Source organism: Takifugu rubripes, chromosome 2, assembly GCF_901000725.2.
Source record: "Takifugu rubripes chromosome 2, fTakRub1.2, whole genome shotgun sequence".
NCBI lineage: Eukaryota > Metazoa > Chordata > Actinopteri > Tetraodontiformes > Tetraodontidae > Takifugu > Takifugu rubripes.
Genome location: NC_042286.1, coordinates 14,543,887 through 14,561,002, shown reverse-complemented (window position 1 = coordinate 14,561,002; position 17,116 = coordinate 14,543,887). Strand labels below are relative to the sequence as shown.

The window sequence follows — 17,116 nt, the reverse complement described above, 5'->3', positions numbered from 1 at the left end:
CATAAGAAAATATATAAAATTAACTTTTTGGGGGGTATACATTCACAACATCTATATATATATATATACATCTACAACATCTTTTTATATTAGATTCTGAAGGTAAATGATTGAAGCCCTTACACATGGTACAATAATAGAGTTTGCTGTTTTATTTTTCTGATTTTCAGTTAAATAAGCTGCTGAAACGAGTCGGATTTTCTTGCCTGCAGATGGCGCCAAACTACAATAAACCCACATTCCTGAACTTCCTCTTTAGGTTAATTTCTAATAAAGGTCACATTTCTGCCAATTTGACGTTCAAACAGAAAAGTGTAATGACTCAATTGTTTCCCATTAGAATGTGTAGAACCGCCCCTGAAGTTTGATGAGGTTTCATCCAGAGGTAAAAAGATCCAGAGGTGCTAACGGGATCCCGAGATCCCGCCGTGACCTTCACAACTAATGAAGGTCGCTTTAAAACCCCCTGAGCTGCAGGGCCGCGCTGCTGCGCCTGGTTGTTTGGCCCCTGCAGGGAAGGAACCACAGCAGCCAGTTCAGCATTAATAAAGGAGAAGTGCTGCTAATTGTGGCGTTTATCAAGATTTAATAACGTTACCTTTGATACTTTAATCCCTGACCTCATCCATGATTAATCAGTCTGAGCTCTCCTCCAAACGAGGCCTCAGCTTTGACAGATGGGGCATCTAACTGCTACCAACTGCTCCCCATACAGGACTCACCAGGTCTGACACACACACACACACACACACACACACACACACACACACACACACACACACCGGTGCCTCTCAGTCAAACAAATGGCTCATTGAACTTGATCTTTTGCAGCTCGTTAGCGGCGCAGCAACATAATTAACTTATTTTGTTCAAATGAACACTTGTAATCAGATTGTTCAGTAGTTTGTTACGGATCCGTGTGCGTCTGCGTCCCGTCAGTATAGATCTATATGGTGTAGAATTCATCATCCGTCAGCGGTCACATGATCCAGGAACAGCAGTTAACAGTTATTCTATGAACTAAAACTCTACTTTAAACTCTATTTTATCCAAGCTAATAACCAAACTCAGGGATCTGGGCATCAGCACCTCCATCTGCAACTGGTTATTGGACTTTCTGACCAATAGACCACAACATGTGCAGTTAGATCATCACTGCTCCCCTACCCTCACTGTGAACACCGGAGTACCACAGGGCTCTGTGATGAGCCCATTCCTCTACTCCCTGTTCACCCAGACTGCAGAGCTCTACATGGTTCCAACACCATCATCAAGTTCGCAGATGACACCACGGTGATTGGCCTCATCAAGGATAACGATGAGTCAGGAGGTGGACCGCTTGGCTACGTGGTGCCACAACAACAACCTGCTGCTCAACACCAATAAAACCAAAGAACTCGTCCTGGACTCCAGGAGGAAGACGGACCTCCACCCACCCATCCACATCAACGGAGCAGCGGTGGAGCGTGTGTCCAGCTTCAAATTCCTGGGGATCCACCTCTCACAGGACCTCACCTGGACGACTGCTCCAGTCTGGTGAAGAAGGCTCACCAGCGTCTCTTCTTCCTGAGGACTCTGAAGAAACACCACCTCTCTTCAGACATCCTGGTGAACTTCTATCGCTGCACCATCGAGCGCATCCTTACCAGCTGTGTTACGGTCTGGTATGGGAACTGCTCTGCCTCAGACCGGAAGGCATTGCAGAAGGTGGTGAAGACCGCCCAGCGAATAGCTGGAGCTTCTCTTCCTTCCATCGAGGACATATACAGGAGGCGCTGTCACAGGAGGGCCAAGAAGGTCTCTAAAGACTCCTGTCACCCAGCGCATGGACTGTTCACCCTCATGCCCTCTGGGAGGCGCTACAGGAGCCTCCGGACAAAAACCAGCAGGTTCAGGAACAGCTTCTTCCCCACTGCTGTCTCCCTGCTGAACTCCGACCCCTCTCACTTTACCTCCCTTCAGGCACAATAACCCCGTCTGGACTGACTGATTGTACATTCACTCTATTTGCACTATTTACATCTGTTATTTGCACTTTTTACATCTGTTATTTGCACTGCTTTCCATACTTCCCATACTTTATCATTATTGTATAGTCAAAACATACACATAGTTAAAAACTGCATAAATAACCTCTATTGATCCTGTAGGAAATTCAGCACCATAGTTACAGCCTGTATATACAGTATATTTATCTTGGTTGCAATGACTTTTATATACCCTTTACATATCTGTGAACTCTGTAAATACAAACATATATTTTGATATCATAAACATATATCATTGTGTGTATATATTGTATATACCTCATCACAGTTTTATTCGCTACTTAAGCACATCTGGTTAGATGCTAACTGCATTTCGTAGCCTTGTACTTGTGACATGTGTAATGACAATAAAGTTGAATCTAATCTAATCTAATCTAATCTATTTTATATTGTAAACTCTAAACGTGTCGCTGGTTGTGACGGCCTTCAGGCTGCAGAGCAGCACAGATACAGATGAGTGTGTGTGGGCCTTTTCCCAGTGTGAAGGAAGAACCCAGAGTGTGGACGAGCTTCATAACCCACCGCAGGACGTTGGTTCATGTAACCCAGGGCGTCTTTCAGGTGTGCACGTGTGACAGATTCTCCTGTAACAGCTGAGAACTGCAGAAGCTTTAACAGCGTTTGTAGCTTCACGGTCCCCTGATACCAGCTAAACCAGTAACATATATATAACATATATAACATATACTATGAGGATCAGCCCCTTCAACCTTTTGCTCTCTTCCACCTCTGCAGCCACCACAGCCTCCCGTCTGCCCCCCATCTTTTGTCTGACTTCCCTCCAGAATTCCTGGCCAGAGGCTGGAGCCTTCTCCCCCTGTGTCACCGTCCATCTGCCAGCTGCTGGGCCTCCTTCCTCCCTGAGCCTGGAGGTGTGTGTGTGTGTGTGTGTGTGTGTGTGTTTGTGGGGGTGGGGGGTGTGTGGGGGTGGTTGACCAGTAAGATGACCTATAAACCTGGGAAGAGTGTGCATTAACACCATTTGAGACAATGAGGAGGAACAATAGTATGAATGAGCAGCGGGGGGTCTGTGGGGGGAGCCGTGGCTGACTGACCACCTCCCTGCATACGTACATACGTTCAGTCCTGTGGGGCTGAGCCCAACTTTCTCTCCTTTAACCCTCGTTTATGTGTTCTCTAAGACGTCCGTCTCATGTCGCGTCACCTTTTACCCTCTTTAGCTCGACACTGTTGATTTGATTGATTTGACTGATAAAACTACATTAGCTGCTGTCAGATTTTACCTGGTGACCAGTAACTTCCTAAAAGATAACTAACTAAGCTTATCTTCTTAGTCCTGTGGTGTGAGACAAAAATGTGTGATAGGAGAGATAAAAGGTTAGCATTTTCCTCTGTGTGTAGGTTTAGCATCATGACTGCTCTTAGCTCTGCGAGCTAAATGTGAAGCTGTAGCCATCTTAGCTTAGCAAGAAGATAGGTAGCGTGAGCTAGCATGACAGGTAGCCAGGAACAATGTGATATAGATTCCAAGAAGATCACCACAACAATTTCAACTGTCCTTGTTCAGCTGAGGTACCGAAGACTGCTTTAGCTGCTAGTTACTAGGTTAGCACGCACCGATCAGTTTAGCAAGGCAGCATGCTCACAAAACCATTCAAATAAACTGATAGCTAGAAAATGGTCCTGACTTGGATTGTTGAACTGCTATTACGTCACATTTCCAGTTTAAATCTGATATTAATTATTGATGGTGACTTAAATCATCTGGTTTCAAAGGTCATCAGGGAGGCCAACAGTGACTACAATCATAAAGTTCTGCCTGTTTCATGCCAACAGCCTGCGATGCTAATTCGCCAGCATGTGTTGCTATCATATCCCGGCGACGCAGGCGCCGCTGCGATGTGGGCCTGCAATAATGGTCTGTTTGAACTGGTGTTAATGGTAATGAGCGGTGACCAAACACTTCCAGATAAGACAAACGCAAATGTAACTCATGTGTCCAGTCAGCTGCTCACTGCTAGTTGCTAGCTGCTAGTTCTGCTACGCTCCCAAATGACGGGTCTCACCTGCACAACCGTCCCGGCTCGTGTGCACGTGGGTTCCATAACTAATTTGATAAATATCCAGTTACTGCACTGAAATAAACACAGCTAACACATTAAAATGTGCTTTATTATGCAGAGACACGGACTCGTTTTGTGGTATTTAGCCTTCAGACACCGTATATTTGGACATTTTGCCACTTTAGGGTTTCCAGAAAATGGTCGGGAATATTGATTTTGGGAAGTGGCTCCTTTTCCAGGCTAGCAGCGTTAGTCAGCGGGGAGTCTGTGCATGTTTGGCGGGAACAGAATGTGTTTTATTCGGGGTTGGAGAGTCTCTCTCCCCCTTCTCGGCTCTTCTTTTGAGGTGTCTGGCGGGGGGCCACATGTCTCCGCCTGAACCATTCGGAGTTCATTAAACTTCATTTACATCGACAAACGCAGCAATTGTTGCTGTGAGGAGGACAAAGATCAGTCCACTCTCCGCACAAAGCTGATCAAAATGAAAATGAAAGAATGATAAGATCAGATATAAGTGGCCAGTCAGCATTGGGAAGGCAAACAAAGCGTTTGTGGAGAAGTAATAAAAGGCTGTAGGAGCAAAACGCCTCCGGCAACACCCGGCAAACATGTCCACATTTGTCCGTTTGAGTCCTGTGGTCTGGTCAAACGAGGCGGGTTCAGCGAGGTGTGAGCATCTGCTGCCATGTTGCGTTTGCAGAGCAAATATTACTAAAAAACCTTAAAAATGGAGTTCAGAAGAGGAGAAGCTGAAAATATCCCATAATGTTCCCATAATGACCGGTGGGAGTTTGGGGTTCTCTCAACTGGCTTTTTGAGGCTTCATTCGTGCTGATTTTTATAGGAAGCACCATGTGCATGTATGGAAATATACATAAAAGTGACACAAAAGAGTTTTTGATGCTCAGTATTTTCTATTGGCTGATCCAGAACATTAATTAAGTTCATTTTCCCAGTGAAACACGTGTCAATTCAATCAAATTGATTAATATATATTTTAAAACTTTATGTAATAGCAACACACACATATTACCAAAACAAGTACAACTAAAGGTTGGTGTGTGTGTGTGTGTGTGTGTTGAACTGTCGCAATCATCGTGAAGTTGATGCATCTGCTAAAACAATGATTATCTTGTGTTTTTCTAACTCTACTCAAGTGCAGTTAAATAAACATGTAGTTTCGTGTGTGTCGTCGGCGGTGCAGTAGTTTATCTGTAGTTTCAGACTATTCCAAAAATTACGTGGGAGAACAAAAGAAGACAGAGAAAAAAAGAACGTTTTAAAGGATTAGCGTCACTTCCGGCCTCATCCACCCGCATCCGGTGAAGGAGCACGCGCGGAGCGCCGTATCAGGCTGTGATTGGTCAGTTTCCACCGCTGCTCGGCGCTGATTGGCTGGCAGGTTGCCGCTCCAGACGGTCTATTTTGAACAAATACAAGCGACTCGTTCGAGCCTCAGAACCTCCGGGCTGTCAGGACGGGAGACCGCGGCGCTGCAGCTCTCTGACCCCCGCAGCGATGCGGCTTTAGCGTGTATCCGGAGCCGCTCAACGTTTCTACCCTCACGGAACCGCCGCATCGCTCCCAACCGCCGTCCCATATTCTGCCTCTGAGATGGTTTTTTGAGTCGCTAGCTGTGTGTGTAGCTTCCGGGTTAGCTCGAAGTTCGGACCGTCTCGCTAATTTTCACGTTCCGAGTCAAAATCCAAATTATTCCTCCGCGAAGCAGCAGCAGCAGCGGCGGCGGGACAAAGCTTACCGATGGAGTCGATGCAGGGCCCGGGCGCCACCAGCCCCGTGAGCGGCCTCCTGGAGCGAAGGCCGGACCGCCTCGCCGGGCTCTCCGCGCTCAGCCTGCCGGAGCTGAGCACAAAGAACCCGCACTGCCGGAACCTGTCCTCCCCCGGACCCACCACCGTCCTGTCGCCTGTCACTAACTTGGCTCTGGATATGAACAACTTGGCTGGACTTGGAAGGTTTGTTACCGGTTTGAACTGTTGAAGGTTGAAAGTTAGCTGGCAACAGTGCGTCTGTGGCCCGCATTCATGTCTCTGCTCCCCCCCCCCCGCAGCTTCTGCGACACCCCGAAAAGGAGGAAGCACGGGCCCCTGGAGAAGGTCCCCTCCTTCGGTTCTGATGTGTCTTCCGATGCTGGTGAGTTCCAGAAGAACCCGTCTGCTCGCGGGTGGCCGCTGTTGGCGTGTCCGAGGGCCTCGGCGCGCGCGTGCTTCATGTGGTTTCCACCTGTTCTGATCTGGGCCACATACTGATCCCGACTCTCCTCCTGCAGGTCTTGGCATGGACCTCCTGAGCCCCGTGGATTCTGTTGAACTGGACAACACGTAAGTTGCGCTTGCAGCCCCCCCAGGCTGGGAGCTCCCTGCAGCCCCCCCAGGCTGGGAGCTCCCTGCAGCCCCCCCCAGGCTGGGAGCTCCCTGCAGCCCCCCCAGGTCGGGAGCTCCCTGCAGCCCCCCCAGCCTGGGACGGTCGCTCATCTTTGGGATTATTGTTTCTGCCGTTGACATCAAGGCAGCAGCTGAATGTAGCTGAGAAGATTAAGTGATGGGCTCTTAACTTTCTTTCACTCAGAAGGGAAAAAGGCTTCTGGAATCAGCTTGTTTAGCCTTATTCACCCCCCCCTCCCCTTAAATTGGGCTGATTTGGTGACCAGTCCGACTCACAGACGACTTGCAGCTTTATAAAGAATCCAACTGGATTTCTTTTAGTTTTCCACAGATGTTTCACTAGAACTGAAGATGCCTCTTGGATAAGGGTTTTCTCCTTTGTTTCATTTGAATGCGGCTGGAGGCTTCGGGGGGGGGGCAGCAGCCGGGTTATCACAGCCTGCCCCCCTATCTTGGGTGGCCTCTCCTCCTGGCTCCGCTGGGTGAGTCTGGTCTGCACACATCTGCTGCTGTCAGATGTGCGAGTTCCTCCACAGCAGCATTTGATCCCCGATACGTCCCTCAGCCCCTTTACAGCTGCTGGGTTGCTAGGAGACCCCGGGCTGGGGGAGGACGTGCCCTGCTTGGTGTCAGGGCGGCCCTCCCACTCGGGGCTTTGGCACACTCCTCCTGTGCGCTGTTATTTCAGAAGGGAAAGGGGGCTGGGGGCTATTGAGCTGAGGGGACCCCAGAGAACAGCTGCCCCCCTTTCTTCTGGGCCACATTGAGGCACACTCTCAACAAACAAAGGCCGCTTGTGGTTGGTGCTGGTTCCAGCAGGCAAATGGCAGCTTGGTTGATCTCCGCACCCCTGCCCCCCCCCCCCCATGGACCCTCTCCTCCACTGGTTTAGCATACAGGTGGGGTTCTCTCCAGACCACCTCTGGCGTCTGCATCCCCCGACCCGGCTGCAGTGGTGCTGCAGGAGCTCAGGAGGCTTCTCGCCTCCGTTCAGATAATCTGCTGTGATCCTGGAGAGATCCGCTCAGACTGTGCTTCATGTGTTCTGTCGCAGGTTTGAGAGGGCCATCCAGCAGTCCAGCAGGATCGTCAACCAGTAAGTGCCATTCCATCAGAACACGGGTCGGGCCCGGAGGAAGGTTCTTTAGATTTGTGCTGACAGCAACTTCTGCTATCAATTGTAGAAAGATGCCGATTCGACGGATCAACTCGTTGCCGGTAAGCAGATTTATCCTGCAGGTTTTAATTCCTGCTCCAAGGAGTCAAGTGGGAGTACTGAGGAGTCCGAACGGGCCTCCGGCCTGTAGCTGAGGGGAGGGTTCAGAAGTGTCTGACGAGCTGGTTCCTGGCCCGACCCCGTTGACCCCGTTGACCCTGTGAACTGCTGCCCAGGTCCAGCTGCAGAGCTGCAGTCCATCCTTGAAGGGCCGAGACGTAGACGCCGCCCGCTACGGGATATTTGGCCGGCAGCCCTCCGGCGCCATGACCTCGTCTGTGTGTGACAACAAGGAGAACCTGCCAGAGGTCGGTGAGCAGCAGAACCTGCTGGACCAAACGGTTCAGTCACTAATTCACGGTCGCATCTCTTTTTTCAGGAGGGCTTTGAATTTAAGAAGCCGACCAAGCCGGTCTCGCGCTCCCGCGTGCGCTCCTTCAACGGCGGTCCGTCCAAAGAAGCGTTTTCCTGTCGGCCCAGCTCGGCCCCCGCCCTCATGGTGTGTACAGGTGGGTCTCAGGTGGCGGCTGGTTCTGGGGCTGACGCTGCTCTCTGTCCCTCAGCTCTCCTCGCCTCCTCCGGTCACGCAGCAGCTGGACTTCTACGACTCCAGCCCCTCGTTCCTGCGGCGCTCCTCCCTCACCTCCTCCCTCAACGACGACGACGAGGACGACGGCTTCCTGGAAATACTGGACGACCACATGGAGGTGCGGCCTCGCCGGCTGGCCCGTCCTGTTGGCGGCGTCGGGCCGGCTGAGAGTAACGATGTTTGTTCCCCTGCAGGACGACGCCGGGATGCCGATGGGAATGGAGAGCTTGCTCACGGCTCCGTTAGTGGCCGACGGCGCCGCAGACTCGGTAAGTTGGACTCTTGTTCTGAACCTTCCGCAAGAAGCGAACGCGTCAAAATGACCGCTGCGTGGTGCCGCTGCAGCCGGTGATCCGCTGCCGCCCTCGGAGCCTCTTCCGCTCCCCGTCCATGCCCAGCCCGGTGCCCCGCCCCTCCGCGAAGCGTCCCGACTGTCCTGCAGACGAAACCACGCCCATCCGAGTGAAGAGGCGACGCAGTCTGGCCGGGTCGCAGGTCACCACCCAGGAGCAGAACCCAGAGTCCCCCAGAGTGGTGAGTCCTGGTTCTGTCAGCGTGGTAGCGGAACCAAAGGAGTTCCTGTGGGAGAAGAACCTCCATTCTCCTCCTGAAACTCCGCCCCGTCTCTTCCAGGGGAGCGCTCTCTTTCAGAGGTCCAAATCTTTCTGCCAGACGAAGATCGAGACGCTGCTGGACGGAGAAGATGGTTCTCATGAGCTGATCGGGGATTTCACCAGGGTGAGGAGGGGGACGTCTCCAGCTGGGTCATCTGGGTGGAATGACCATCCTTTAACTGGGTTCCACTGGGTTCTGTTTCAGACTTTCGTCCTCCCGACCACGGACGGGAAGCACCAGGACCTGAAGTACATCACCTCGGAGACGGTGAGGTCGCTTCTTCTCCTGCTTCCGTATTTGGTCTCATGACGTTGTTGTGCCTGCAGATGGTCGCGGCCGTCTCCCAGCAGTTCACCCACCTCGTGGAGCGAATCGTCATCATCGACTGTCGCTACCCCTACGAGTTTGAGGGCGGCCACATCAAGGTGAGCTCCACTACGGCCTTCGGGCCTCGGGCGTTTGCTTCTGGTACCAAGTCCAGTTTGTTCTGGTCAGGGAGCTGTCAACCTGCACCACGAGGACCACGTGGAGGAGTTCCTCCTCAAAACGCCCATCGTCTCCTCCTGCGCCGACAAGCGCGTGCTGCTCATCTTCCACTGCGAGTTCTCCTCGGAGCGCGGCCCGCGCATGTGCCGCTTCATCCGCAAGCGGGACCGGGCCATAAACGAGTACCCCAGACTCCACTACCCAGAGCTCTACATCCTGAAGGGGGGATACAAGGAGTTCTTCCAGCAGTTCCAGGTCCGCTCCGCTCCGCACCCTCGCGGTCCAGCACCTCCTGTGGCGCTGTGGTTTCACCTCCTTCTCGTCCCTCAGGCGCAGTGTGAGCCGCAGTCCTACCGCCCCATGCATCACCAGGACTTCAAGGAGGACTTGAGGAAGTTCCGCTGTAAGAGTCGGACCTGGGCCGGGGAGCGCAGCAAGCGGGAGGCGTACAGCCGGCTGAAGAAGCCGTGAGCTCCTCCCACTGAACACGCGGCCCCCTGCCGAGCAGCCGGGGGACGAACTGTGGGGCTGCGCCCTGGAAACGCCTTTTTTATGGTGGCGACAGAAGAGGATTTTAAGGTTTGACTGCAGCCGAGTTATTTATGCAGAATTCTAAGGTTGAGAAACCTGTTGGAGTCTTGAGCTGCAGTCAAACCCCATTTTTTTCAATGTGACCATTTTTTTAAATTAAAAAAACAACCACTTGGACCTGCTGCCTCTTTCCTTTTTACTTTATTTTTATGGCATTTGTGGAACGAACCACTGCCAGATGTCTATGATGCCATGTTCCACTGAAGCCCGCTGGATTTTAGGAATCTTTCTAATCTCCCGTCTTCATGCACTTAATTTAAATACTTACAATTGGGCTTCTTTTTAAAAAGATTTGTGTTCCTGCTTTAACACGTTGATTCTAAATGTGTCTTTTCCCTGATGAGAGTTCACAGCCTGGACGCTCCAGTGCTGCAGCTCAGCAGCTCTGAGACGCTTCTGGAGCTCAAATCAGCCTTTTTTTCTTTGTTCTGCTTTGATGTCTAGAGCTGAGACGACGTGAACACGCAGTAAATCGCAGGCGGGTTGGATTTCTGAGCCGACCCGCGTTCACATGATGTTGGTCACTTTTTTGGTTCCTAAAAGTGTTTTTGCTGCTGTGTTTCAGCACGACTCTGATTTGAGATGGAAGATCCAGAGATCCAATAATGTACATATGTCTGTCCGGCTTTACCATTAAAACAGTTTTTACGGTCTGGTCCGAGTCCACTCGCTGCTTCTCCTCCAGTGTTTTTCTCTTTTCTTCAGCTTTAACCCAGATTAAGAGCTTTGCTTCTGCTCTGCTAGCTTGTGGCGGGGAAGCCGCTTCCTGTTTTTCAAGTTTTCCCTCAGCGCGACCTTGGGAGCGGCCTGTGTGCTGCGACACGTGCTCACACACACAAACACACTCACACACTCACACACTCCTCCACACTGGGAGCAGCGCCAGAGTTCAACAGGAACAAGTGCACGTGCCGTGAACATGTGACCAGCGGGGTGGAGGCACGGACGTGCTCAGCTCCCGCCCCTCCGGGGCTCCGCCATTAGAGCTCAGCATTCCAGCTGCTGAATTCCACATAAAAGCTGCGTCGGTTAGAGAGCGCACGTGTTGCTGGGGTCAAAGCAACACGTGCCAATAGAACGAGTGGAGGCGTCAGGAACCCTGGTGGCTCCAGAGATGAGAGGCTCCTTACAGGAGCAGAACCTCCAACTTTAGCTGCTTCTTCAGGAGGCCTCAGGCCCAGCCTGGCCCACCTTCACAGCCCCTTGAGTCTGACCCGTTCACTAAGAACCTTTGTGGGTGGAGGAGCTGCTCGGTGTGGTTGTGGAGGGGAAGGGTGGAGGTCTGTGGGGCTGAAGTCTGCCTGGTTCTCTCGCCTCTTGTTGGTTTCACTTCCTTCTTCTCAGAACACAGACTCAAACCAAAGCAGAGATTGCTTCATTTCTTACTTCCTGTGGTTCTTCTCGACCCACCGGCAGCAATAAACAAGCTGTCAATTTAAATGTCAGCTAACTGGGTCAAAATAGCTGAAAGTTGCTTGTGTTAACGCAGCAATCAGCCCAAAATGAAGATGCACGTTTGGAGTTGTGGACAGAAACATCCCATCTGCAGTGAACACCAGGCCTGCTTCTGTTTCAAGGCTAATCCATCTCCCAAAGCAGCACCTTTCCCCTCTGCAAGTGCTCTCGTCCCACATTAAAACTCAGAAGTCAAATCATTGAAATGCAGCATTATGAATAGAAATATTACTTAGATTCCCCGAGAGATCCCACTAACAGATGTGAACCTCTTCAGCTGCTTCTGTCGGGTTCTGGGTGAAGAAGTTCATCCAGCATTTGTCTCCACTCATGATTACAGCAGCTGTTGGATGAGCAGCTGCAGAAACACCGAATCTGCAGTCGTCGAGCCGTTTTACAGGAAAAGGTCGTCCTGTTTATTCTGAAGTAAAACATTATATTGTATTGAATTATATTATATTAAATATATTATATTATACCATATTATATTATATTATATTATATTATATTATATTATATTATATTATATTATATTATATTATAGTGCCATCTGGTGTTCATATGAAGAAGCGCAGTTGAGCGGTCAGCTGACCAACCCGGAAGTGAGCTTCGCAGACGTGCGTGAAACGGGCTTTTCTCTCTCAGCTTTAACATGGTTCGCTGTTTTTTGATCCACACCATCTGTCCGGTCAGTAATCTCGGTCCCGGGGAGAGTCGGATTCTTTACTCCCGCGTTTTTGGACCGAATGAAGCTACTTTTTCCGCTCAACACCGAGGGCTGAGTCCGGAGGAGAAACGACTCCTGCAGAAGGAGAAGGTGGCGGTGGTCGCCAGGTTAGATGATTTCCCTGACAATAGCTGTGACCTAATGAAGGTTTATCCAGCCGGCACTAGTTCACCTATGGAAGACAACCTAAACCTGCCCCACAGGCCTCGCCTGCGGGTCCCTGCAGCGGTTCTCCTGCAGCTGAGGTGTAGAAGAATGTGTTCAGATGTGTCTCTTCTCTTCTCTGGTGCTGTCAGGCAGGTCCAGAGCGCCGTCTGTCTGTCCCGGGAGGCTTCGGGTCGGCCGCTGATGGAGTCGGTACCCGGGGAGGAGGCGCTGGCCCTGCAGGAGGCCGACAGCGGAGCCATGCGCCTCAGAGCCGGAGAGCCTTTCTCTGAGGAGATGAGCGCTCTGTGGCTGGGGGTCCAGAGCCTGGCCTTCACGCTGGTGTGTGAGGCCCATGAGAACCTCTTGCTGGCTGAGGGGACCCTGAGGAACCTGAGCCGACACTGCCTGGAGCAGCTGCACATGCTGGGTCAGGGCAGCGAGGTGAGCCGGGCCGTAGGCCGGTCGGGTTTAAACGTCTCCAGTAAATGGTTCATGAATAACGGTGCTGTTCCTCAGCAGAACTACTGCTGCCATGACGACCTTGACATTAGTATAAACAAAGTCTAAAAGTGCTGATATTGATACTGAAGGTGCTGCAGCGTCGGTATGATGGAGCATTCCAGGAGCAACTAAAGAGACGAGATGTATCAAAAGGAAGTTATCAGTGATTATTTAATAATATAAACTACAGTTTTGCTTTAAAAGAAATCCCAATGACAGATAAAGATAGAAGATGAAATGATTCTTTTTAGGTCTTTTTTCATCCTTTTTCTAAAGTGCATTTTTTGTGTAATGTTTGTGTAATTTTGTAGTTTGTGGGTGAGGATCAGAGCAGGAGATTTTTAATTGGACGCTTTAGTTCTGCTTTTACTTCTCTTAGAGGATGAAAGTGCTGATTCTCAACAAATCCCATTAAAAACAAACTCCTACAAGAATCCAGTAGAACATTATTGTCCGTGTGGTCAAAAGGTTTCCTGCTAAACTCTTGTTTTCGTGCTGTTTTTGAAAAAGAAGCACTCATTAAAGCAAACAAGGTCATGTGACTTCCCCCGGGAGGTTTTATTCTCTTTGATCAAAGTGTTTCAGCCTTTTCTGCCTGGATAAGCGGCTCCTTTAGCCACGGTGGAGCTGGAGCAAAAACACGAGCTCAAACCTCAAAACATCCGCAGCCATTTTTAGAAACGGGCACCGATGAGGACGAATGTTTGTGGGGGACCCTAAAAAGTGGCGGACCGGAGGTCACGACCTCTGACCTCGCTGCTGGTGGCCCTCCTGCTGATGTTACTGTTCCTGTGTCTTTGCTAACGACACTTCTCCTCCAGGTCCTGCTGAAGAGCGACCGCGTGGATGCTCTGCTGGGCCGCGTGCTTCCTCACGGGCAGCTCCTCTTCCTCAACCACCGGTTCGCTCAGGGGTTGGAGAAGGAGGTCGCAGCGTACGCATCCAAGTGAGGAAGGTGATGGTGAAGAAGATGGTGGTGGTGGTGAAGAAGATGATGGTGAAGAAGATGATGGTGATGGTGAAGGTGAAGAAGACGATGATGATGGTGAAGGTGATGATGATGATGGCGGTGGTGAAGGTGATGAAGACGATGGCGGTGGTGAAGGTGATGAAGACGATGGCGAGTGCTCTCCACCGCAGGCGCGGCTCCACTTCACGTGTCGGATTGAAGAACGGAGTGAAAAGCTACAGCAGATTAAAGGGTTTGTGAAGAGGCGGAACGCCGAGCAAGTCGTGCACATCAAAGGCGCCGTTTCTCCGCCTGACCTGGAGGAATCCAGCCGGATCTTGTTTTGAGGAGCGCCGCGGAGCCTCGGAGTGCTTCCTGTCCTCCGCAGCTTCCCTTCCCGAAGAGTCGGAGGACTGATTCATCTCACGCCGAACATCCTCCCGCTCTGGTTCGGCTGTCGGGATTGAACCAGAACTGTCACCGTCGGTGGGGACGAGGAACACGACAGGAAGTGACAAACTCAAACAAACCCCATGAAAGCGACAACATGTAGCACACGTGTTTGAACATATGCTGCAGCTTCTCCAGGTTCTCGTGCGGCCAGGAAGGAAGGAAACGTTCGCCGCCATCGTTTCCAGCCGCTCCGCTCCGTTCAGACCCTCGGGTCGTCGCCCATGACCCGTTCCTGTTTGTTGCCAAATGTTTGCAGACTCTGACACCTTCAGAATTCTGATGGGTTCTGTTTGAATAAAGAGCGGCGAGCGTTCCGAGCGTTCCTGAGAGTGTTCCTGAGAGCGTTCCTGAGAGCGTTCCGAGCGTTCCTGAGAGCGTTCCTGAGAGTGTTCCGAGCGTTCCTGAGAGCGTTCCTGAGAGCGTTCCGAGCGTTCCTGAGAGCGTTCCTGAGAGCGTTCCTGAGAGTGTTCCTGAGAGCGTTCCTGAGAGCGTTCCGAGCGTTCCTGAGAGCGTTCCTGAGAGTGTTCCGAGCGTTCCTGAGAGCGTTCCTGAGAGCGTTCCGAGCGTTCCTGAGAGCGTTCCTGAGAGCGTTCCTGAGAGCGTTCCTGAGAGCGTTCCTGAGAGCGTTCCGAGCGTTCCTGAGAGCGTTCCTGAGAGCGTTCCTGAGAGTGTTCCTGAGAGCGTTCCTGAGAGCGTTCCTGAGAGCGTTCCGAGCGTTCTGACCTTCCCTCCCCAGGATGATGTATGTGCACCGTTTGACTCCAGAGGGCGGCTTGTTCATCCGTCACTTCTCTGTGCTCACTTTAAAATCTCAGATCGCCACAAGAAAAATGATTTTGTCGCACGGCAGATTGAAAGTGAGTTGTCCTCCAGAATGACGGATCTTCGGGGGATCTGGGCCCAGAGACGCTGCGAGTCCCGAGGTTTTTGCTTTGTGTTTAACCGGAGTTGGATGTGGGAGGATTTCTGATGATCTGGGCAGAAGAATCCCAGAGGATTAAACAGTGCACAAAAATACCCGCAGAATTTCAGGTGTGTGTGTGTGTGTGTGGGGGGGGGGGATAAGCTGTCCGGGCTGATAAACGACCCCCAGTTTCAATAAAGTAGTTCTTTTCCTGTAGTTGTTGTACCGAGCATCGCCACGAGGGGGCAGCGTCTCCCCGGCGACGGACAAGAATCCTGCTGCAGAGCAACACAACGAGCACGCGCTGCACGTGTGTGACAGCGGCTCCTAATTGTTGCCTATTACTAAGGCGCAGCCGATTTAATCCTTTTCCTGCAAACAGCTGCTGAATTAAAAATAAATAAAAGTGCACAAATTCATGTCAAGAGGGGATTAACGTGGGACCTTCTGCTGGACGCTGCTGCATGATCATTTGTCTGGAGGAACATGGGCAGGGTTCTCAATCAGAGGCCAGGATACATGTCAGGAGCAGGATGTGGATTAGGACCAGTGCCAGGTGAAGCCTGGCTGCGCCGTGGACGTTCCTGCTTCCTAGTTTAAGGTTGTTCCAGGCAGCCCAGCAGGAGGTCCATCTTTGATTAGACACCACGCTTGCTGTCCAATCAGGCAGCAGAGACGAGAACCAGAACGTTCTTCAGTTGCACCTGAGCAAGGGATAAATCACAGTCCGTTACCTTCAGCGCACCACTTTCTCATGCCAGTAAAAATGTTTTTCAGCCGTTAATCCATCTTGTGCAGTATTTGTTAGCAGCCTGGGAGCAAAGTTCTCAGGAAAATGCTGAAAGTTCTCTGGTTCTTGGGCTGTTCAGCCAGAGCCACAGGAGGGAAACATTTCAGCGTAACACCAGAGTTTGAAACGGCGCTGGCGCTGTCGCTCTGCTCCTGTTTTCATCTCTCTCTGCTCATCAGCAGGCCTGTTTTCCTTCAGCAACGCTTTCTGGAATTATTTCCTCTGCACTTCTGTTACCCGGAGACACGGAAAACTGCTCCGCTTCCCTCCACAATGGCTGATGTGCTGCTTTTGTCTCCTGCTCTGTCTGAGCTGGAGGGGGAGGAAAAGTTGTTGCCGAGCTCTTTCTATTGATCTCTCCTGTTTCTCCTGATTTCAGAGCTCTCAGATTATAGTCGGATCGCTCATTAAGACCTCCTCCAGCTCCTCCACCCTCAGAGCTCTAAACCACCTCCTCTCAGCTCCTCCACCCTCAGGGCTCTAAACCACCTCCTCCAGCTCCTCCACCCTCAGTGCTCTAAACCACCTCCTCTCAGCTCCTCCACCCTCAGAGCTCTAAACCACCTCCTCTCAGCTCCTCCACCCTCAGGGCTCTAAACCACCTCCTCTCAGCTCCTCCACCCTCAGAGCTCTAAACCACCTCCTCTCAGCTCCTCCACCCTCAGGGCTCTAAACCACCTCCTCTCAGCTCCTCCACCCTCAGAGCTCTAAACCACCTCCTCTCAGCTCCTCCACCCTCAGAGCTCTAAACCACCTCCTCTCAGCTCCTCCACCCTCAGAGCTCTAAACCACCTCCTCTCAGCTCCTCCACCCTCAGGGCTCTAAACCACCTCCTCTCAGCTCCTCCACCCTCAGAGCTCTAAACCACCTCCTCTCAGCTCCTCCACCCTCAGGGCTCTAAACCACCTCCTCTCAGCTCCTCCACCCTCAGGGCTCAACAACCTCCTCTCAGCTCCTCCACCCTCAGAGCTCTGAACGACCTCCTCTCAGCTCCTCCACCCTCAGGGCTCTAAACCACCTCCTCTCAGCTCCTCCACCCTCAGAGCTCTAAACCACCTCCTCTCAGCTCCTCCACCCTCAGGGCTCTAAACCACCCCCTCTCAGCTCCTCCACCCTCAGAGCTCTGAACGACCTCCTCTCAGCTCCTCCACCCTCAGGGCTCAACAACCTCCTCTCAGCTCCTCCACCCTCAGGGCTCTAAACCACCTCCTCTCAG

At 51.6% G+C, this 17,116-nt stretch overlaps 2 protein-coding genes across 2 annotated transcripts; both read left to right on the top strand.

Annotated features, from left to right (window-relative positions):
• The first annotated feature begins 5,499 nt into the window (after window positions 1-5,499).
• Window positions 5,500-10,640, top strand: cdc25b (cell division cycle 25B). The gene is made up of 15 exons (XM_003962872.3): window positions 5,500-6,048; window positions 6,144-6,226; window positions 6,363-6,414; window positions 7,532-7,573; window positions 7,662-7,695; window positions 7,870-8,001; window positions 8,073-8,192; window positions 8,257-8,400; window positions 8,477-8,551; window positions 8,628-8,816; window positions 8,916-9,020; window positions 9,102-9,164; window positions 9,224-9,322; window positions 9,393-9,638; window positions 9,714-10,640. Exons 1-15 carry the CDS (start codon window positions 5,834-5,836, stop codon window positions 9,852-9,854), a joined length of 1,740 nt encoding a protein of 579 aa, XP_003962921.1. The 5' UTR covers window positions 5,500-5,833; the 3' UTR covers window positions 9,855-10,640.
• A 1,369-nt stretch (window positions 10,641-12,009) lies between these two features.
• On the top strand, window positions 12,010-14,517 carry ap5s1 (adaptor related protein complex 5 subunit sigma 1). Its single transcript, XM_029828607.1, has 3 exons — window positions 12,010-12,263; window positions 12,453-12,744; window positions 13,626-14,517. Exons 1-3 carry the CDS (start codon window positions 12,082-12,084, stop codon window positions 13,752-13,754), a joined length of 603 nt encoding a protein of 200 aa, XP_029684467.1. The 5' UTR covers window positions 12,010-12,081; the 3' UTR covers window positions 13,755-14,517.
• The last annotated feature ends 2,599 nt before the right edge of the window (window positions 14,518-17,116 follow it).